A 22,045-nucleotide genomic window follows, 5' to 3' on the forward strand; every position below is an offset into this window, starting at 1 on the left:
GAGAGCGATTGATTCATATGGTTCTCTTCTCGATGTACCAAAGCTTACCCCAAAAAAATAAATATCACATGACTAAAACTGGCTCAAATTAGGCCTTTATTACAAGACACTTACCTGTAAATAGGACTAATATTTGCTTATATATAACCATTATATGACTTCGTATATCATATCTTTTTATATTTGCGTATAAAACTATTAAACTGTCTACGGCTAATGACTTCGTTTAAAATGATTGAAATGTACTGATAAATGATAAGTGGGTTTAGAAAAACAAACATTTGGATAAGTTTATCTCGCGGTTATAATTTCAACGGTACCAAGATAAGGATAAGGTTTGTGAAACTTATATAATGCAATGGGCACCATAGGTTTTTGTGTTGCCTAATTTGATCTAACCAACATATATAATCTATTCGTACTAGTAATCGAGTGGTTGAGCTGTTGATATGTAGAGATATGTAGTACTGTTATATATTGTAAGTAAAGAAACCAAGAATTATTCGCCGACAACAAAATAAGGGGTGATAATCGGATGCACGTGGATTTTGTGAATGTATTGGATAATGCTAGTCACGTAGAAGAAATCAAATCTCAAGCTTTTGGCCATAATTTTAGCAAATGTTTGTTGAGTCTACGTAAAGAAGAGAGTAATTTTCATGGTAATCGCAATTTCAGCTGTTAATTGTGTTATAATGATAATATAGGGATTAGAGGTGGAGAATGCGAAATTGGTTAGGTTGGTGATAGTAGCTAGTTTAAAGCCTAATTTAGGCTTGTTATTGAATTAATACATAACCATAACGACTGGACAGGTTTTGGACAAAATATATTTATTATTTGATCGCTTTGGCAGATTGTAAAACCCTAAATAGCCACCTAAAACCAAATGATTGTACTAGCTACAATGTCACTTCATCTAGTGTAATATACTAATATTCGCTATATATTATACGGTAATACAAAATTAGTATAAACTCAAACTAGAATTTGGCATGGCCACAAAATTAACCAGTCCAAGATAATTATTTCTAACTTTGCAAGATCTTGTTTTAAGAACTCATTCATTATTTCTGGATTTCTTCAATCTACCTAACATAGAATAATGATGTTACTTAGCATAAAATTTGCAAAATAGCCCCAAAGTATCAAATACATTTATAAATTATAATTTGCATAGAAACAATAAAATATTATATGAAATGAAATGAAACAAAATCTCTAAAAGATCGTATATTTTTAAAAAGACAGTATAATTTGTTATTCTTTTTCATTAGTTTTAGGGTCCATGGGTACAACAGAGAGACTTGAGATGTAGTAGTTTCTCGTATAATCGAATTTTCGAATTTTTTGTTTGTACATCTATTGCGTAGATCTTTAACATAATACTCAGTGACAATGCCAGAATAATAGATTATGAGGGTCACATATTAATAATATGTAAAATTATGGAAGTTTTTATTAAAAACTTAAAGAGATTATATAATTTAAAAAAAAAATTAGACAAAAAAAGGGGGTCAAAAAGTAGTAAAACCTGAGACATGGATGTCAATTCACTAAAAACAAACCAAATTTGCCATTATATATATAATATATATACAAGCCTAAATTAGAAAATTTTATAAATTTTATGGAAGTTAGTTGACACCCCTCTTCCTTCACTAGCTCTGCCACTGATCGTACTCGTAGTATGTTTTTAAAATTCAGTTTATTAACAACATAAGCCATTTTTACACTTCCAAGTTTCAAGCATTACACTTGATGAAATAATTTCTTCTCCGTATATAGTGCGAACATAGCGCCATCTCAACATTTACTCTTATATAATTGTAGGCTTGAAAGTAGAAAATTAATTAAAAACCGTTGAAACTATGGGCTATATATTCTTAAAAGGCCTAATAGATACTTAAAAGCCCAATATTAGAAAAGCCCACTAAACTTTGAATGCAAACAAGATATGTTCTCTTCTAATCCAAAGGAAGAGGCTCATACTCACTTCTTCTCTCACTTACACAAAAAGATAAGGAAACAATGTCTGTGTCAGCGATCTTTGGCACCGGAATCGTCACCGTCGCTGCTGCTTCTCCGGTTCTCCGCCAATTCCAAGTTCCGAAATTGGGGAATGGAGTAGGAGGAGGATTAGGGATGGTGATTGAGTGTTCGTCGAGGCCGCAGAAGAAATCGACTGCGCATCACAGGAAGTCAAGGCCGAAGAAGACTCAGCCTTGGGACGTTAAGAGAAAGCCTACTGTTTATGCTCCTCTTCCTCCTCTCCCGGCGGAGTGGACTCCGTTCACTCTTGCTTCTGATGACGGTGGTGCCGCCGCTGCTGCTGCTTCTCCTGCAGGAGACTTAGTTCCAGACGCTGCCTAGTTGGGTATGAGTTTATCTGCTGCTGGGATGGTTGTAATCTAGTTTGACAGCTTTTGCTGTTGTTTGTTTCTGTTAATGTGTTTTCAGTTTTTTGATGTTTGTGTTGGCTTTATGTGTTTGATTGATTAATGAATGGACCAAGTTTGCAGTTTATAAAAAAGCTTCAACCTTTTTTTCCTCTGTTTTTGGGTTTAAATGTCCCAGCTTTATCTTTAAAAATTTTAGATTTATAGTTTATCGATTGTGGGAATGTAGCTCTCTTCTTGGTGATCTATGATGTTGCTATTCTTTATATGCAATTATGCATAATAAGGCTTGCCCATTTTTTTTGTTTGGTCCGATTGATGTGAAGAGTTTTATTGTCTGCTACTTGATGTTTTGATATGAAAACGGAAAGCTCAGAGGTTTATGGGGCGGTTGATGTTAGAGTCGTAGTCAAATGCTCTGTTTGCTGGCATAGCAATGGGGAATCTAACTTCTAAAGAGTATATAGTATATACTAGTATAGTGCCTCAGTAGTGAGAATTTGAATTATCCATTGCATTGTATTAAGGTGAAACGGCAGAGATGCTCAGCTCCTTAATGCGACATTTGGTCTTAACACTCTATTGTAGAGTTTTAAGCTAAGTGATCTAAAGTGTGTCTGTTGAAGAATTTCAGCAAAAACATTGTTAGGAATGAACTCAGGTATGTGTTGATAATTGTCTTTGTATGGGGTTCGATTTTTCTTTCATCTGGCATGTATCGAAACCATATACCATGAAATTTTATTAAATCCTAAACCATTCTGTAACACCCTAAATCCCAAGCCAAATCATCTAAGATGAGAACAGAGAGATAACTGCACAATTAAGATACCAATACAGAGGAGTTCCAATGAATAAAATAGTGTGAAAACAGAGGAACTCAGCAAGGTCTTTTTATGGCTTGAAGTTGATGAATTTAACACAAACGAGTGGAGTCAATACCAGATGTCTGGGAAGAATATGATTCATCTGGGATGTACGTTACCAGAACTTTCAATGTAGGTGGTGGTCTGCCACTGGCCCTTTGCATCTTGTTCCAATTTATTGCAGTAAGTGAAAATGAACGTGGAATTAATAATAGAACATACCAGTGGGTTTGCAACTGTTTTCAGTAAGCTACAGCCACGTACATCTAAACACTGAAGATTTGGTGGAAGCTGAGGAACATGTGTAAGAGTCTTACAATACTTCAAATCAAGCCACTGAAGTTGAGAAAATTTCTTGATTAGATACGGAAGGCAGCTGATCTTTTTATTCATGCTTAAACACAGATGCCGCACTGAGACTATTTCTGGTATCTCTTCAATGGATGTCTCATCCAAAAGCAAAATCTCCAAACGGCTTAAGTTTTCCCCACTTTTAGGAAATTCTTCGAGCTTTATACAACCAAAAAGTACAAGTTCTTCAAGAGCTTTCAGCTCACCAAGACTTTCAGGGAGCCTTTTCAGCTTCTTGCAGCCTTTCATGTTCAACAAAACAAGTCTTTGAAGGATCCGAATGTCACAAGGATGTTCCTTTATTGCAGTGCCATCCAAGTATAGAGCTTCTAGCTTATCTGAAATGACCTGAAAGGTTTTTCATTTTGAGCAGTCACTGAGGATAAGTGTTTTCAAAGAGATCAATTTAATCTTTGAAAGAGACTCTAGGCTTGTGCATCTTCTCAGGTTCAAAGAAACAAGACACTTCATGTTTTCCATATCCACATGCAACTCTCTCAATGCCGTGCAACCTTCAAGATTTAATTCTTGAAGATTTCGAGCCTTTCCTAACCCCGCCAAAGTGTTCAACTTCTTTGAGTGATTCAAATTAATCCATTTTAGTTTTGATGCATCCTGGGAAAATGAAAAGAAAAAGAATCAATTGGTTATACTATAAAGAGTCAGACAACACCCCTAGAAACTATTATTTGAATTATTATTTGAATTCACATATCTAAATAATATTAGATTAATTTTAACTCTAAAATATGAAATGAATTACAAAATAGATAATATATGTTTACTAAGTTACTAACTGGACCGACATTTTTTTTTAATTCAAATGTAATCTTTACTATTAAAATGATGCTTTTAAAATTTATCAAGAGTTAAATTATCAGAAGTAGAAAATAATATACTCAATCTGTCAATCATAATAAAAAAATAAAATAAAAACATGTTGGAAAGACACTAACAAAGACATAGGACGTGCCTATGTCAAATGAGCTAGGAGACTAGCATGGGGTAGATTAGCATGGGACAGACAGTAGACTAAAGCCTAGAGACAGTCTTGAGGCCAAGCAAGCCAAACATGTGCTTGCGGCTGTTTATGGGATAAGTTTCGTCCCTATATTTTTCAAAATTTCCTTTAGCTCAGTTGGTAAAATGTGTAAATATTGATGCTGAGGTAATGAGTTTGAAGCTCAGTGTCACCTATTTTTGTTTCTTTTTTTTGTTTTTTGTTAATTTGTTAGCCTAAATTATTTTGGGATTGTGGCCCACTAATTGTCATCGCCTACTCTAAGCTAAGAAACTATAATTGTTAATGGTCAAAAATCTTTTAACTTAGTGTGGGACACATGCGCCACCCTATATCAATGTAGATCTGCCTTGGAGTGTCTTCTACTCTTCTTCTACAGTTCTACGTACGGTGTGAGCCATCCCGAGCCTACTGAGACCAATAAAGGTGGTGACTCAACTAGCATTGAGGCTAAGAGTTCAAGTTAAAGAAAGAGTAAAGTCATGAGGTAGGAGTTAAACTATTATATGCTCATTTTCGACATCAGGCCATCAATTTCTTTTATATGCTCATTTTCGTCAACTAATCATTGTCTTGTGTAGGTCTAGAGGTCGAACCTTCAAAATCAAATTGACACATTCGACCACTAATAAATAAATTAAGATTCCTCAGTAGCTCGACGTTTAAATTGAAAGGCGGAATAAACCAAATATTTTAAAGGCCCATAAAAGCCCACTAGAGACTAATGTTTAGTTTTCGAGATTTTTGTTGTTTCCCTGTGAGCTGCTGTGCTGTGTGTGTGTTTAAACGTTCCGGCTTCACGACCCTCTCTCTCAACCCTCTTCTTCTTCTCCTCCGACCCCGCCACATTGTTTCTCCGAATTGCAATCCCCTCATTCTCCAGACTGTAAGTTCGTTTATATTGTCGTCAATTTTTTTTTTTTTTTTTTTTTTCTGGATTTGGTTAAATTATATATCCTTGTTCTCTCTCTTTCAGAATCATCGAGTTTTGGGTTTTATATATCCGCTTCTGATATGTATACTCTGTCGTCTTCGTTTGTTAATTTGTGTGCTGATTTAGTTTTGCTAACTCCGTCGATCCAAGCTTTTTGAAATGTCTCCATTTGAAATTATTGTCAGTCCCACATTAATTATTGTCTCCATTTGAAATTTGATTTTTCCTTAGGTTGTTCTAAGGTGAAAATGAAAAGTGCTCATCCCCGTTGGTGCAACATTTGGTTATAAGTCTATTGTAGAGTTTAAGTCAAGTGACTTGTTTAAGTATGTGGCATAAACAGGGTCAGTTTTTCTCTTCTGGTGGTGTCATTGTTAGAAATGTCTTATTCACTTATGGCTAATTGTTCTGATTCTTATTCCTATCGTGGTCTGCCTTTGTATCAGTCCAATCCAGCGGCAATAAGGAAATCAGTTATTTTTGCATTTGGCAGGAGTATGTGGGTGACATGCCCATTCTGTGACTTTGGCACTCGATGGACGTTGAATTTAATAAGCACGCTGTGACGCTGGTGTGATGGCTAGGTGGCGAAAGGTCAGGACCAAGCTGGACAGCAGTTGAGAGAGAGAGAAATTCAAAATGGAGATACAATAAGATCAATATTCCTCTATGGAGATATTCCTTCTTGGAGCTGAACAACATTTTGATCAATGTTGAATATTTGTTATTCCCTGCTGAAGTCTGGTGTAAGAATGAGCTTCACTTGGTTTGCCATTCGCCATTTGGTGATTCATCACACCATTGGCTTGACCCATGAGAAAACCATTAGTTCTTGGAGTTTCGTTGATGATTGTTGCTTCACATGAGATATCGTCATCCCTTGGACTTGCATCAGAGTTTGCATCCCGGAATATATTTTTGTTCTCATCAGGTTCAAACACAAAACTGAAACCAGATTTCAACACCTCAAACCTTGCTTCCCCACTAGTGTTGATGTTGGTCACACTAAACTCAAGGAATGCCACAATCGGAGAACATTGATTGGGGTGCTGGTCTTCAATATGTTTTCTGAGGTGAAAGCAGTTGGTGTAGCCAATGAAGAGATGATCTGACTCAATCGTCTCTGTTTTCTTTCCCTGTTCAGTCCAGCGTCCAACTTTCCAAGTCGTTTCGGTGCAAGGCTTATCTCCAATTATGGATTTACAAGTGAATTTCGCTGACAAGTTGTTGGTTTGCTCTCGTTCTGTTCTGCTTTGATCTTGGCAGTTTTGGAATGAGACAACAGCACAAAAGGCTATCCCAGAGAGCTTATTGTACTTCCAATGTTGGGGCGATTCAAAGTTTATCTTACATCCAATTGCTTCGTGATTAAACCATGAAGTTATTTCACCTCCAGGAAAGCAAGTGCTGAACAAAATCTCAGGAACAAGTTCCTGCGAAATTGTAGAGGAGACACGTCAGTAAATCTGGGTTTCCGAAAGATAGAGAGAGAGAAAAATACCTTATTGCCGAGTTTAAGTGCACTTGGTAGTAGCTGACATTTCCTTTGAGCATAGGATGAAATTTCCTCCTTTGCAGCTTGTTCCAATTTGACGCAGTTTGTGAAAATGAAAGTCGAATGAATATGCTCTGTCGCCATAACATGTGCAAGTGGTTGTGCAATACTTTTCAGTGAGCTACATCCATGTGCATCTAAGCACTGCAGGTTTGGTGGAAGCTTAGGAAGATATGTAAGGCTTCTACAGTTCTTCATATCAAGCCATTTTAGTCCAAAAAATCGGCTGAGGTTCTCTGGTAGGCAACAAATCTTTTCGTTTCTGCTTAAGCATAAGCGCCTCAGTGAGAATATATTTGGCATCTCTTTGATAGCAGTTTCATCTAGAAGTAAAATCTCTAGACGGTTCATGTTTTCCCCAACTTCTGGAAAACTTTTGAGCTTTGAACAGCCAGAGAGTATCAGTTCTTGAAGAGCTTTAAGTTCACCGAGACTGTCAGGAAGCTTTTTCAGTTTCTTGCAGCCTTTCATGTTTAATACTGCAAGTCTTTGGAGATTCCGAATGTCTGAAGGAAGTTCCTTTATCGCAGTGCCATCCAAGTATATTGCTTCTAGTTTTCCTGAAAGCACCTTAAATACCTTAAATTTTGAACAGTCGCTGAGGATGAGAGTTTCCAGAGATATTAAGTTAATCTCTGGAAGATGCTTAAGACTTGTGCAGCCTCTGAGGTTCAAGAAAACAAGACACTTCATATTTTCCATATCCTGGGGCAATGTGTCCAACGCTATGCAGCCTTCAAGGTTCAACTCTTGAAGATTTCGAGCCTCCGCTAATCCTGACAAGGTACTCAACTTTCTTGAATGGTTGAAGTCGATCCATTTAAGTTTAGATACATCCTGTTGTGAATGAAAGAGAGTCAGCCACCCGTTAACAGTACACAAGATGACTCTAGCCACAACTTAACCAGCTAACTACGTTGGACCAAAGAAAAAGAATCAACTGACTAAAAGTGCAGTACAACAAAAATTCAATTCTAAGAGAAGTGAAAAAGAGTCAACTAATTACGTACCTTGTTACCGTCCCAAACTCGTTCAATCTCGCTGTAATGAAGCTTAAGGTCCACAAGATTTTTGGGGTTAAAATCTGGTGGAAGTTCTTGCAATGGGAATTTCAGCCAATGGAGACATCGCAACTCATCTAATGGGAGCTCGAGCCCATCCGGGAAGTTTAACATAATGTGACGATCACATTCTTGAAGACAATAGGTGTTGTAGATTTTGAGGTACCGCATATTGCGCATCAAGACAAATGCTTGACTGTGTAAGCTCTTCTTCATGTTAAGATCAGCCAAGTCAAGGAAGATAGATCTGACACTTGAAACTCCCTATAATCATTAATCAGTGACAAACAAGACATGAGCTAATAACACCAATAAAAAAACCAAAACAATTACCTTACTCAGAACAACTTGAAGGTAATATAATAAATTCAAGAAGTTAATATTACCTTATTGTTCTCTAACACATCAATTATCGTATGATAGTCCCACAACCTTCGTCGCCCTTTTCCATCCGGTGCAGTGGCTTCCCTACCAACCTTCGTCGCCCTTTTCTATTTTGCCGGCAGATATAGTAATCAGAAACTTGTTCATTAGTTTCTGAATTTCAATCCTAGCGTCAGTGGAATTTGGATCATGTGAATCTAATAAACTTGCTACATAATTCTTGTCCAGCGACCTGAAGCAAGCTATGTCAAGAAGTGTATCTTTTTGTTGCTGACTAAGACCATCAAAGCTCTCTTTCCAAACACTTTGAAGCATCTCATTAGAGCTTTGTGCTCGCATCTTTCTAGAGCTTCTTGGTCGACCTTTATGGTGCTGAATCAAAGAATCCAATTTTGAATTCCAGCGTCAACATCATCTGCGAGGAGACAGCACGGTACTCTTTCGTCAGCCACCTCTCCGCCGCTTTACGCCGCGAAGGTATCTCTATCTCTGTGTTTGCGGATACAGATCTCGATTATCGGAATCAGGGAGCTACGCTTTCGGTGGTAGTTTTCTCCGAGAGCAACGCCTTCTCCCTTACTTGGGTTGATAATTTCGCCAAGGTTCTTGAGCTTCGAAGGAACAACGGCCACAAGGTGACTCCTGTGTTCTACGGTGTTGATCCATCGGTTATCGATCAGGAGTGGATGATAATGCTGCTGGAAACTGGATATTCCGCAGGGAACCAATCAAGGTAATTTAATACTACTTTCAAGTTTCAACCTTGGATTGGATCTGGATGCGATGCGAGGATGAGAATATATTTACAACACCATAGAATTGAACTCAAAAATGATTGAACGCGGGGGACTTTTACAAATCTCAGGCTTTGAAAATAAGCCAAACTTCTTGATCTATCGGCTTCCCTTGTCCTTGCAGGTTGCTGGAGACATCGAAGGGATATATCTCTGGACACATCAAGCTTGATATTTGATGTCAACCCTGATGCCTTCAAGAAGATGGTCAGTCTAAGATTCCTAAAGGTATACAACTCCTACTCCGAAAATGCTCCACGGCTCAACTTTCCCAAGGGCCTCAATTCTCTGCCTTGTGAGCTAAGGCTCCTCCACTGGGAGAATTATCCTTTCGAATACTTGCCTCAAGGTTTTGACCTCCATGAACTTGTCGAACTTAATATGCCTTATAGTCAGCTTAAAAAACTCAGGGCAAGAACCAAGGTAGGCAATATATCCATCTTTCACCCACATAATGCATTACAGCTGTTACTAATTTTGGTTTTTGTTCAGAACCTCGAGATGTTGAAGAGGATCAGGCTTTGTCATTCCCAGCAGCTAGTTGAATTTGATATACCTTTTGAAGCTCAAAGTATCGAGCTGATTGATCTCCAAGGTTGTACAAGGTTGGAGAGTTTTCCAGCCATGACGAAATCACAGCATCTCCGAGTTTTAAATCTCACAGGTTGCAGAAGTATTAAAACTGTCCCAGGGCTTCCACCACATATCGAGGAATTAAATCTCCAGGGAACTAGCATAGAAGAGATACCAATATCCATTGTGGCCGGCTCCTCTCGACCAAACTGCAAAGAGCTTATGAATCATATGAAAAACTTCCCGGGTCTTGAGCATGTCGATTTGGAAAAGGCAAAAAAATTGATTAAAGTTAGCCCATATGATCAAGGTTTTCGCAAGCTAGTCCGCTTGAATATAAAAGATTGTTTTCATCTGCGAAGTTTGCCTGACATGTATAATTTAGAATCTCTCCAAGTTCTTGATCTGTCTGGCTGCTTACACCTTGAGGAAATTAAGTGTTTCCCAAGAAACATGAAAGAGCTATATCTTGCTGGAACAAGCATACGAGAATTGCCATATTTTCCGGAAAGTCTAGAGTTCTTGAATGCTCATGATTGTTACCTTCTGAAGTCAGTTTGGTTGCTCTTTGAGCAGCTTCCTCGACACTAGACATTCAGTAATTGTTTTCGTTTGTCTTTAGAAACATCCATTGAATTTCTAGCGAAAGGCCTGACTAGAGTAATTAAGTTAGTCAAAGAACAAAATCAGGTATATCTCTCATTTCTTGCCACATGTGGATATACTCCCAGGTATTGATTATCTGATTGGACATGGTCTTGTTGAAACAGGAACACATTAAAGCACCTGCATTCAACATATGTTTTCCTGCAGACGTGTATCCAGGGTCCTTTGATTGGCAAGCTAGTGCATTTGCTGTGGTAGAGCTTGCTCCTTTCACGCGAAAGGCTCTCTCAGGTTTTGCTATGTCAGTTATAGTATCATTTAGGGATGATTGCCACAATGACGTGGGTTTGGGCATTAGGTGCATATGCACATGGGAGACCAAGGAAGGCCACTTAGATAAAATAGAGAAAGTTTTCAAGTGTTGGAATCCGGCAGAAGCTCCAACAGTTGAAAGGGAGCACATTTTTGTCCTCTATGATGCCGAAATACATCCATGTGCTGGTGAAAGAATGGGTCAAAATATGTCAGCTGATGAATTCAAATTCGAATTTCAGACAGTAAGTGGGGACAACAAGCCTTTAGGTGTTAATTGCGTGGTGACAGACTGTGGTGTCGAGGTAATTATGAATTCAAAATTTGATACAACTTTTAGTGCGGTTTCAAGGGCAAGTGTGGATATTGAGGAGGTTCCTCCTCATATTCCGAAAGAGCCAGAGGCAAAGATCAGTTTTCCTCCATCCAGCAAGCTACCTAAGCTTTCTACTGTGGCTAGCAAGGTAAAATCTAAGCGTGCCGTGTTTCCGGGGTGGGTAGGTTGTCTTCCGCGGGTGAGGAAAATTAAAAGAGACAACAAAAAAGATCGAGAAGATCTGATGGCAATCATTTAATCGACAGTAAAGGGTAACTTTCGTTGGATTTTGCTTATATATATATCATCAATTTATAAGCTTCTTATTTGAACTTATCTTTCTTGGACGCTTGTATCGTGTCTGAAAAAGGGAAGCAAAAATGTTTGTTATAACATGTTGAAATAGATGTATCCTACTCACTGTTCTACAATTGTATATGATTTTTACACTGATAATAATATTTGAACTGTTTCAACTGCACTATTTTAACTTCATTGCTTACGTAGCTTCCGGCATCTGGATCAGAAATGTGATAAATAATAACATGTATGATTAGTTTTTCTTGAATTTTGTTTTCTCCTGTTTTCGCATTGATAAAAGACGAAATGGAATGGTAATGCTTCTGTTTCATCAGTTGGGAAATCAACAAATAGCCATCGTGCTGGATCTATGTTTTAAAAGTATGAAGTAAGTCATGAAGGGGTCTATTCTCATGAGTCGACCATAAATAATGGAGTCTAGGTTGATATTATCTTGTAGGAAACGGTTGGAAAAAATGATTGGCATGTATCGTATGTTTTGTTTTGTTTTTTCTTATTTTATTTTTTGCGAATTATCTGTCTTTGGTATGACTTAATGAGACATGCGAGGGAAACACCTGAAATCACATGTTTTGAAGAAATTTTGTACGGAAGTTCAAACTGGGGAGCCTGTACTATCCCAATGATGATGGTAGATAGACCACCAGGACCAGGTCACTTATCTGGCGGGATGTTACTCTGCCTTGAGAGATTTTCATTCATTTCCACGGTCACTTTTTTCTTCAGAACAGGTGCTGTTTCTTGTCTAGATCTTCCCAAATTAGTCTCATGCAATATGACTTATCTCATCATATGTTTGATACGTTTCTTAATATATCCTCCCCTTAGGAAAATTATCCATGTTGAAATTTCTCCACAATACCCTGCTCCTAGCCTTACAATTATCTTTTTCGATGTCAATATTTCTTCCCATTCTCAGAGACCATACTGTCGACAGTATTTTCTTATTAACCAAAAAAGCACTACTATAAATAACAATTTAAGATCCAAATGTTAAACTAAAGGCCCAATGTAAACAAAAATATTAAAAGCCCACTTAAGTTTCTTGGAGTATTATTATTTTATGAGTTTCGGCGTTGCAAGTGTTAGTGTTTCCGGTTTCAAGACCTCCCCTTCTCCACCGTGTCTCTCCTTCTCCTCCGTCACGCCACGATTTCTTAGGGTTTCCTCCGCACAGTTTCTTGGAATTGGAATCCTCTGTTCTTCATATTGTAAGTTCGTTTATTTTTGTCGTCAATTTCTTCTGGATTTGCTTTATTTTGTTTCCTTGTTCTCTCTTCCCGAACCATCGAGCTTCGCGTTTTTATTTAGGTTTTATCCGCTTCTGATATGTATACTCTGTCGTCTTCGTTTGTTAATTTGTGTGCTGATTTACTTTTCTAACTCCGCCGATCGAAGCTTTTTGACAAATTACTCCACATTTTATAGAGTTCGATCCCCTTTTTTGCCTTTTATTTCGTAAAAAAAAATCTGCAATCTTCGATTTGGGGAAATTACTAATGATGCAAAAATCTTGAATCTAAATCCTTTGTATTATTTTTATGCTGCAGAAACAGATAGCTTTATATATATAAATTCAGTTTGGGGTTACTCGCAAGTGCAAAATATGTCTGTCACGGCCGGGGTAAGTAGTGATGCTGCAATTGCTGTTAGGGAGAAACTACGAGGTGGTATTGGACAGACTAGAGTGAGAAGGTATTGGCCTGGAAAAGCTCCGGAGTGGGCTGAGGAGGCCGAAGATGATGACGATGTTAGGATGCAGACAGTTTCTGTTCTGGATAGAGCTTTTCCAAAGAATGATGATTTAGGGGTTTCTAGGAAGGATGATCCAAGGCTGCGTCGTTTAGCTCAGACCAGAGTTGAAGACCGTGACGAAGTTAGAGCTGATCATAGGCGAATTAGAAAAGCTGAGGTTGTATCTACGGAAGAAGAAGAAGAAAGGAATCAAGAGGATAGAGACGATGATGATGATGATGATGAAGATGCCTTGGAAGAAAGAAGAAGAAGAATTAGAGAGAAGAATCTTAAAAGAGCTGAAGAGGAGGCTGCTCTACTTCCTTTAGAAGAAGAAGATGAGATACAAGAGGAAGAAGAGGATGAGGAGGAGTCTGAGTACGAGACTGATTCAGAGGATGACATGCCTGGTATTGCCATGATCAAGCCTGTTTTTGTACCAAAAGCTGAGAGAGATACCATAGCAGAGCGTGAGAGACTTGAGGCTGAAGAAGAAGCTCTCGAGGAATTAGCTAAGAGAAAACTGGAGATGAGGAAAGTAGAGACAAAGCAAATAGTGGTTGAGGAAGTTAGGAAAGATGAAGAGATACGGAAGAACATGCTGTTGGAAGAAGCAAACATTGGAGATGTGGAAACTGATGACGAACTCAATGAAGCTGAGGAGTATGAAGTCTGGAAGACAAGAGAGATCGGTAGGATCAAGAGAGAAAGAGATGCAAGGGAAGCTATGCTGAGAGAGAGGGAAGAAATAGAGAAGTTGAGGAATATGACAGAGCAAGAGAGGAGAGAATGGGAGAGGAAGAATCCGAAACCTTCATCAGCTCAACCTAAAAAGAAGTGGAACTTTATGCAAAAATACTACCACAAGGGTGCCTTCTTCCAGGCAGATCCTGATGATGAGGCAGGTTCTGCTGGGACTGATGGTATATTTCAGCGCGACTTCTCTGCTCCAACTGGAGAAGATAGGTTGGACAAGTCGATTCTCCCCAAAGTTATGCAAGTCAAGCACTTTGGTCGTAGTGGAAGAACTAAATGGACTCACCTTGTCAATGAGGACACAACAGACTGGAGTAACCCGTAAGTTTTTTTTGCTTTCTGCGTTTCTTGTTTTGCATTTGGTTAGGCATAGACTCTTGATTTTAAAATAGCTCTCATTTAGGCTTCTGAAATCTGATATATATATAGCATTTGAGTAGAAACATTAAGCTGAGAACTGAACTGAATTTTTGCATGTGAAGTAGATTATGTTGGGAGAATCTTGCATATGTTCTTTCGTTTAATGAGCTGCAGATTTTGACATTTTGCTTGCATAATGAATGATTGCGCAGGTGGACTTCCAATGATCCTCTACGCGAAAAATACAACAAGAAAATGGCAGGCATGGATGCTCCTATTGCAAAACCAAAGGGGAGCAAGAAGATGAAAGATTGGGAGACTTAAACCCGCACCAACATTCAGTTGAGTTTATTCCAAAACGATGTAGAATTTGCATGTAGTAGTCAAAATCATCTTTAACATCTTACTCAGTTATGTCTGAGTTTCTCTATATCGCTCTGTGACAACCATAAGCTCGTGGCCAAAGACATCTGGTCTTTTGTATCGGATCATGTTAAGTGTCTGCTTGTCTTGCGAATTTTTGTTTCCATGGTAGCAGTCTGATGGGAATTTGAAGACACCGTAACAAAGATAAAATTTTAACATTTGCCAAGGAATGATTTATAAAACATTTCTGAGTACAGTAATAATTGTAATGAGAGCACCTCGTAAAGATTATTATTATCTTTAAACTCATATAACAATTAACATGTCACATGTAATGTTTGTACTTCTAACTCAGAAGTCAAAACATTGCATAATGGAGGGTTAGTGTTATGGCTGCCCATATTAGACGATGGAGGTATAGAGTCTCTTGAGTTTGGCCAGTGTTCTCTTCTATATAAACGAACAATTTTATTCGTGTAAACACATACCAAAACAAGTTTTAGAATACATATCTTTGATTTTGCACCCACATATATTTTATATGTTCTTAAACTAAAAAAATGGTAATGTAAAATACTATGTGAAATTCACAAACTGGCTTTCACAACCATTACTTTACACATCGTATTTTTATTACATCTTTTTTTTTTTTAGTTTAAGCACAATATAAAATATGTTTATGTGCTTGAGTGTATGTTATAAATTGCAAAATAAAAATGGAATTTATATGAAAAAAAAACATAATGGTGCCGAAAGTAGCCAACTCTCATAAAATTGACAGATACAAAAAAGAGCCCACCACCAAAGTCATTTGTTTTGCTGTAAAGAAAACTAAAACAACAACATTAGCCCACTGCTTCTGCTTCTTCTTCCTCTTCCTCTTCGCTCGCCATCTTTTTGTATAGTCAACCATTTTCTTCTCTCTCTCTCCAATTCCAACCTCCTCCGTAAGGTAACGTCTCCTCCGCTTTTTCATGGCTTCCCCAGGTGCTTACGAAAGTGATAAAAAAAAAAAAACTTAAAAAATTCGTATTTTTGATTTTTATTTTCTCCGTGATCTGTTTTGCTCGTACCACCCGGTGAGTGACTTCATCACAGATTCTGTGTATATAGGTTTTTTTTTACAATTTCTGGATCTGATTGCGCGATCTCTTTGTCTATGATTCGTTTTCTGAGCTCTTGTGAGTTAGATCCGATTCTAATGTTGTGATTTGATCTGAAATTTTTGTACTATGATTTGAATTGGACTCATCATCTTGTTTGTTTATCTCGCAATCTTCAAATTACGATTCAAAGCTGCTAAAAATTTTGAATACTTCATCATCTGATTTTTTTTTAATTGTTGTTTCGTAAATTCTTATACAGAAACGACCTGGAAAAAAAAATAAAAAAGAGATGATCAGTGATCGGTCGGAGTTCCGAGTTCAGATTCGGAGATTATTTGTGGTTATGATCAGAACGTCCTACAGATGGATTTGCAATCATCCCTTTCTTCTGGGATTCGTTGGTTTTTTGTGTTTCCTGCATAGATATTGTCCGCTTCTGTTTTCTCCGTTGGTGACTGCATCTCCTGTTTTGGTTTGTACTTTTGTTTTGCTTGGCACGATTTTGAGTTTTGGAGAGCCAAACATTCCTGAGATCGAAAAAGAAGAACCTGAAACTACTACTACTGTCCACGAGGCTGCTGCTCTTTTTAGAACAGAGGTATCGAGAGATGCTGCTAATGCTAATGCTACTGTTTTTGAGAGAGGTGATAATAGTTTTACGGTGGAGAGTTTTGTGAGCAAGGAGGAAGACGTAGTAGTTGAGGATGGGAATGATGATGATACGGATAGAGTTGGCGAAAGCTTACTCAGTGAGGTTGAGGACGATGTTCGACCCTTTGATTACAGGCCTTTGGTTGATGAGACTCTTGACGAGGTTAAACGGGATACTCAGGTCAGGTTTGAGGAAAAAGCATTTATTTTGAAGTTGGACAAGAGGGGTGAAAGAGTTGAGGATAGACTGATTGAAAATGATGGGATGCATGGTTCGGGTGCAGAACGATCAAATGGCGGATCTTTAGATGATTCCAAGGAAGATCAGTTGGATGTATCTCCAGTTTCACCTTGGAGACCAATGAGACATGAGGAGGATGAGGATGATGATGCGGACCGTGATGACTCGCTGGATTCTGAGTCTGATGGTGCTGAAAGCTCTTCACCTGATGCTTCTATGACAGACATCATCCCGATGCTTGACGAGCTTCACCCGCTTTTACACTCAGATGCCCCAGGTCGTGGTATCGCAGATGGTGAAGGATCAGATGCATCTTCAGAGGGGCCACACAGGAGTAGTAGTGATGAAGGGATGGAGTCTGATGTTGACAGTGAAAGTCAAGGAGAAGAAGGCGACAACGAGAATGATGATGGGAACGAGGATGAAGAAGAAGAAGAAGAAGAGGAAGAAGAGGAAGAGAAAAAGAAGGAAGATAAGGACGATGAAAGTAAATCAGCAATCAAATGGACAGAGGCTGACCAAAAAAATGTTATGGATCTTGGAAGTCTTGAACTTGAAAGAAACCAACGGTTGGAGAATCTTATTGCCAGGAGAAGGGCTCGCCACAACATGAGACTGATGGCAGAGCGAAATCTTATTGATTTTGACAGTGCTGATATTCCCTTTAATATGCCGCCAATCTCAACTGCAAGGCAGAATCCATTTGATGCTCCATATGATTCCTACGATGATATGGGATTACCACCTATCCCTGGATCTGCCCCGTCCATCATGTTTGCGAGGAGAAACCCATTTGATCTTCCATATGAGCCAAATGAAGAAAAGCCAGACCTCAAGGGTGACGGTTTCCAGGAAGAGTTTTCTTCTCAACAACCAAAGGATGCAGTGTTCAGAAGACATGAAAGTTTCAGTGTGGGCCCATCGATGCTTGGAGGTCCCAGGCATGATAGGCTACGACCCTTCTTTGTTCTAGAAAGATTAGCAAATGAGGGATCGAGCTATTATCCCTTTGAAAGGCAGCTCAGTGAAGTAAGTGAATCAAAGGTAAGTTCTGTTCCTGATACTGAATCTGTGTGCACTGTCCTGGAGGATGACGAGAAGAAGGTGGATGAACATGATGCTGATCGAGAAAACGAAATCCCGAAAGATAATATGGCTTCTGACAATGATGAAGAAAAAAGCCATTCAGTTTCTGACCATGATGAAGAAAAAAGCCATTCAGCTTCTGACCATGATGAAGAAAAAAGCCATTCAGCTTCTGACCATGATGAAGAAAAAAGCCACTCGTCTGAAGATTCCGATTTCGATGAACATGCTGATAGCAGGAATCTTCATCATGATGTGGCTGAGATAATACTGGGACGTGCAGAAACACACCAAGAGCAATCAAACATAATGGAAGGAGAAACTTCTGATAAGAGAAAACTTGATGAAGAGGAGTCCAGTGATAGTGATTCATCTTTATCAGAGAAAGAAGAAAAGATACCGGATATTAGTGAAGATGAAGCAAAGTCGATTTCGGAGCGGAAAGTTGATCTTCATGAAGAATCAGGTGCTTCTTCCAATCCTTCTTTTGGTGAATTAGAAATCCGTGAGGTAAGGGGGGTGGAGGATGATTATCACCATGATGAACCTCGTGCTGAAGAATCTTTCATTACTGCACATCCCTCGCTTGATGAGTCAGCATTTCAAGCTCTTTGTGGTTTGGTGGACAGCCACCACGAAGAACCTGTTTACGATTCGAGTCCTCCCTCAGGCAGTAGATTCCCATCATTTTCTTCTGTATCGTCTGATTACAAAACAGAACTACCTGAAAAGAATGGGGAAGAAGTAGAAGAAAATGAAGAGAGAGAACATGAAGTTAATTCTGAAAGCATAGGTCCTGTGGAAATTCATTCAACTTCTGATGAGGCTGAAACAAGTACAAGGGAAGTAGGAGAGACTATCACACATGTTACAGGAGAGGCAAGCCATTCCATTGCGGAGGTTGGAATTGATGGTCAAAATAACTCAACTGTTTCAGGGTCTGAATTTGAGGATGCCTTACTTGATCCATCTTCTCTGCCTTTTAATAAGAACGAGAATGCTGATCACCAGGAGGATGATTCTTTATCTGTGTCTGGTCAAGTTGACCTGGAAGAGCTGCATGAAGATGTGAGAGAGGCTGTAGATACCAGAACACAAGATGTTAGTGGATCTTTGGTGGACTTGGTTTCTCCTACAGAAGCGGAAGTAGTATCTACAGGGATGGTTGAACAACATCTCCCAATTGAGAATACATGTTCACCTTTAGGATCTGGTGATATGAGGGAGCATGTGGGAGCACTGGAAGTATCACCTGATGTGGTACATGACATAGCTGAAACTTCTGTAAACAGGTCAGTAGCTGAAGAGATAGTGCACGAGGAAGAGCTAGCCGAGAAACAAAAAGATGAAGCCAGTCTTCAAACATTCAATGCAGACATCCCAATAGACAGCTATGCCACTTTGTCTTCTGGAGCAGTTGAGTATGTTGAGACACATTCATTTAATGACGAAGATGTTCTGCAATTGGAACAGGAACCAGTTCAGTCATCAGTTCCTGATACAGAGGAAGAAACTCACCCTGACCAAACAATGGATATCGAAGTAGACTCTGTAAATGCCAGTGCCAAAAATGTGGGATCTGAAGAAACAACTCCATCTGAGTCAGATAGAGAACTGACCTGGTCAGATAAATCTGTGGTAGAACAATCATCTCTTGAACCTGGTGAAGATGAAGTAAGTTATCTTACTTATTTTCTCTCATAGATGCTCATCATTACAACACTTTTCGAATGAGTATAATATACTATCTTCTGCTGCTATAGTCTAAGTTTAAGATAGTCTATGTGATATACTTAACTTCACAACATACTGAATAATAGAGGGAAAATACGGGTTCAATTACTTCATGTTTCATTGATTCATGTGCAACAACATACTTTCTTCTTATTGGATAATGGTATGTTATCTAGATTTGTGGTTTCGTAGCTGGAACTGAAAATAACAACAGGCTGATACCTCCAAAACTTTTGGACTTTTTTTCTCTTTCTACAATATGTTAATCAAGAGATCTGTTTCTTACTGTGCTGCGTTATTGCAGGTACCAACTCGTGCAGGTAGTGTTGTCTTTTCCCGCAACATCACCTTCCATGAGTATCACGATGCTCCTGAAGATACAGAGGAGTTATCTTGTTTGACGTCTAATGCATCCTCATCTCCAGCAGAATCTCCTGAGTACACGACACCTATGGTTGGTGAAGGCTCAAGGGCAGAGTTCTTCCGAGATGGTGTTTATGAGGAGCTTGACTATGTGGTGGAACGATTAGATCAGCTTCCAGACTTGCATGCAATACCTCAAAGTCCTCCTGAAGTTATCACGGAAGAGGCAGACGAGATCAAAGAGATTGATGAAGGATTATTATCTGAACTTGATACGATTGGAGACTTTAGTATTAAGGAAGTTGTGACAGATTCTGAACCTGGGCCATCTTCAGTAGGACCAGACACTGCCAACGAATTGACCGAAGCTCTGCCTATTCTTGAAGCGAGATCGGTTGAAGACATAGATTCTGCTTTCCAGCAGATCCATGAAGGATCTGAGGTTGAGGATGTCATTCTTCCAAGCGCCATTCAAGATCAGTTGGCTCAAGAAAATTATGGAAATTCGACAGAGACCAATTCAAATTTAGTAGTTGTGGAAGCTACATCGAAGGAAGACCTAGATACTGCTATAAATCAGTCTGTTGTAGAAAGCATGGGCGTGCAAATAAAGTCACCTGAATCGAATGGTGGGTCTGGAGAAACCAAGTTTGCAGTTGAAACCGAACCATCAGAGTCCTTGGTTGAAGAAAGATCTCTTGATGATACAACCGTTCCTTTGAACAACACACCCAAGAAAGAAGAAGAAAAAGAAGAAGAAAGTAGACCAAAAGAGATAACCACATCTGATGTCTTGCCTGTTGAAACTCGATCCCTGGAGGAAATTTCCAAGCCTTCTGAACCAAAAGCGGAGATGTCAATGGAAGTAATCTCTGAAGACCTAGATACTGCTATAAATCAGTCTGTTGTAGAAAGCATGGGCGTGCAAATAAAGTCACCTGAATCGAATGGTGGGTCTGGAGAAACCAAGTTTGCAGTTGAAACCGAACCATCAGAGTCCTTGGTTGAAGAAAGATCTCTTGATGATACAACCGTTCCTTTGAACAACACACCCAAGAAAGAAGAAGAAAAAGAAGAAGAAAGTAGACCAAAAGAGATAACCACATCTGATGTCTTGCCTGTTGAAACTCGATCCCTGGAGGAAATTTCCAAGCCTTCTGAACCAAAAGCGGAGATGTCAATGGAAGTAATCTCTGAAAGAGTGGTGATTCCCACAGAAGCCGCTGGTCCTAGTAATGTAACACTAAGTGATGAAGTTGTGACCGAGGAAGCGAAAGGTGAGACTGAGAGCAAAGCAGATGCGAATTTACAGGGTCCTGAGTCCAAAGAAACTCCAGCGAAATTGGAGGAAAACATTGCAGAGCAAAAAGGAAAGGAGGAGAAGGAGTAAGTCTAATTCTTCAAGCTCAAGCTCAAGCTCAAGTTCTAGTTCGAGTGACTCAGATTAAACAATCGAAGGGTAATACATCTCAAACTCAAGTAAATATATCTTTGTGACATGGTAATGATAGGGCACTTCTGGGGTTTTGTGTTTTTCATTAGACTGTGTGCTCTTGTTTTAAAAGGGGCAAGAAGAAAGCCGCTAATCATATTTTTGTGTACCAAGTTTTCTCCTTTGTGTTGGTTTTTTGTTTGTCTGTTTTCCCTTTTTCTCCTCTGTCCAGCTTTCATATTTATTGATTTGATTGATTTGTATCTCTTGAAACTATTTTGAAGTTTTTCAGGGTTTTTTGGTTTGTGACTTCAAAATATCTTCTCCTCTGATTGTTGGGGGGTTTGTTCTAAATTATTTTTGTATTGAAACCTGAGACATGTGAAGTGTACTACCGTTTGGGTTTTTCTATGAGCATTGTAAAATAAATGGACTCTATCTGCGATGGTAATGCTGTTGACTTGACTATATTTTTTTGGTGGTTCCATATTCAGTTGTAAATCTCTTATTTACTAGGAAGCATTATTGCCTTGTGTTTGAGATTTTTATGTAAATAAACTTTTGAGTCTAGATATATTCATATATAATCATCAACAACTTTTTGATTCACAGCAGAATGTGTGCGTGTATAGCTTTGATTAATAATGCACATGTCTAAAAGCATGCCTTTTCGTAGTTTAAGCATAAAGTTTTTATTTTGTCCAAAAAAAAAAATCATAAAGT

The 22,045-nt window shown here is 38.7% G+C and overlaps 4 protein-coding genes and 1 non-coding gene across 6 annotated transcripts; 4 read left to right on the plus strand and 1 right to left on the minus strand.

Moving 5' to 3' along the window:
- Window positions 1-1,974: 1,974 nt before the first annotated feature.
- On the plus strand, window positions 1,975-2,757 carry LOC104735837 (large ribosomal subunit protein cL38). Its single transcript, XM_010455688.3, has one exon. It carries the CDS (start codon window positions 2,032-2,034, stop codon window positions 2,371-2,373), a length of 342 nt encoding a protein of 113 aa, XP_010453990.1. The 5' UTR covers window positions 1,975-2,031; the 3' UTR covers window positions 2,374-2,757.
- A 3,185-nt stretch (window positions 2,758-5,942) lies between these two features.
- On the minus strand, window positions 5,943-9,711 carry LOC104735839 (disease resistance-like protein CSA1). Its single transcript, XM_019234512.2, has 4 exons — window positions 8,574-9,711; window positions 8,137-8,451; window positions 7,073-7,963; window positions 5,943-7,004 (listed from the first exon to the last, which is right to left on the minus strand). Exons 2-4 carry the CDS (start codon window positions 8,401-8,403, stop codon window positions 6,279-6,281), a joined length of 1,884 nt encoding a protein of 627 aa, XP_019090057.2. The 5' UTR covers window positions 8,404-8,451; window positions 8,574-9,711; the 3' UTR covers window positions 5,943-6,278.
- Window positions 8,577-11,653, plus strand: LOC104735838 (disease resistance protein RRS1B-like). 2 transcript variants are annotated; one of them, XR_015577478.1, is made up of 4 exons: window positions 8,577-9,304; window positions 9,490-9,788; window positions 9,858-10,628; window positions 10,709-11,653. XR_015577478.1 is itself a non-coding variant. In XM_087480330.1 (2 exons), exons 1-2 carry the CDS (start codon window positions 9,570-9,572, stop codon window positions 10,527-10,529), a joined length of 891 nt encoding a protein of 296 aa, XP_087336456.1. In that variant the 3' UTR covers window positions 10,530-10,629. The 2 variants fall into 2 exon arrangements, 1 of the variants encoding a protein (XP_087336456.1); XM_087480330.1 differs by lacking the exons at window positions 8,577-9,304; window positions 10,709-11,653 and having other exon boundaries at window positions 9,570-9,788; window positions 9,858-10,629.
- Window positions 11,200-14,860, plus strand: LOC104735841 (uncharacterized). The gene is made up of 3 exons (XM_010455692.3): window positions 11,200-12,704; window positions 13,044-14,304; window positions 14,556-14,860. The coding sequence occupies exons 2-3, from the start codon at window positions 13,100-13,102 to the stop codon at window positions 14,665-14,667; spliced, it is 1,317 nt and encodes a 438-aa protein (XP_010453994.1). The 5' UTR covers window positions 11,200-12,704; window positions 13,044-13,099; the 3' UTR covers window positions 14,668-14,860.
- Window positions 14,861-15,436: 576 nt separating this feature from the next.
- Window positions 15,437-21,531, plus strand: LOC104735842 (uncharacterized). The gene is made up of 3 exons (XR_015577476.1): window positions 15,437-15,661; window positions 16,075-19,467; window positions 19,832-21,531. It is a non-coding gene; the product is annotated as an uncharacterized LOC104735842 (transcript).
- Window positions 21,532-22,045: the final 514 nt, after the last annotated feature.

Source organism: Camelina sativa, chromosome 13, assembly GCF_030686135.1.
Source record: "Camelina sativa cultivar CO46 ecotype springtype chromosome 13, ASM3068613v1".
Taxonomy (NCBI): Eukaryota; Viridiplantae; Streptophyta; class Magnoliopsida; order Brassicales; family Brassicaceae; genus Camelina; species Camelina sativa.

Coding starts and splice junctions, on each gene's coding strand:
- LOC104735837 (XM_010455688.3), top strand. CDS start 2,032: ATGTCTGTGTCAGCGATCTTTGGCACCGGAATCGTCACCGTCGCTGCT.
- LOC104735839 (XM_019234512.2), bottom strand. CDS start 8,403: ATGAAGAAGAGCTTACACAGTCAAGCATTTGTCTTGATGCGCAATATG. Junction 7,964..8,136: donor GAGTTTGGGACGGTAACAAG/GTACGTAATTAG, acceptor CATTCACAACAG/GATGTATCTAAACTTAAATG. Junction 7,005..7,072: donor CACTTAAACTCGGCAATAAG/GTATTTTTCTCT, acceptor ACAATTTCGCAG/GAACTTGTTCCTGAGATTTT.
- LOC104735838 (XM_087480330.1), top strand. CDS start 9,570: ATGGTCAGTCTAAGATTCCTAAAGGTATACAACTCCTACTCCGAAAAT. Junction 9,789..9,857: donor AACTCAGGGCAAGAACCAAG/GTAGGCAATATA, acceptor GTTTTTGTTCAG/AACCTCGAGATGTTGAAGAG.
- LOC104735841 (XM_010455692.3), top strand. CDS start 13,100: ATGTCTGTCACGGCCGGGGTAAGTAGTGATGCTGCAATTGCTGTTAGG. Junction 14,305..14,555: donor ACAACAGACTGGAGTAACCC/GTAAGTTTTTTT, acceptor ATGATTGCGCAG/GTGGACTTCCAATGATCCTC.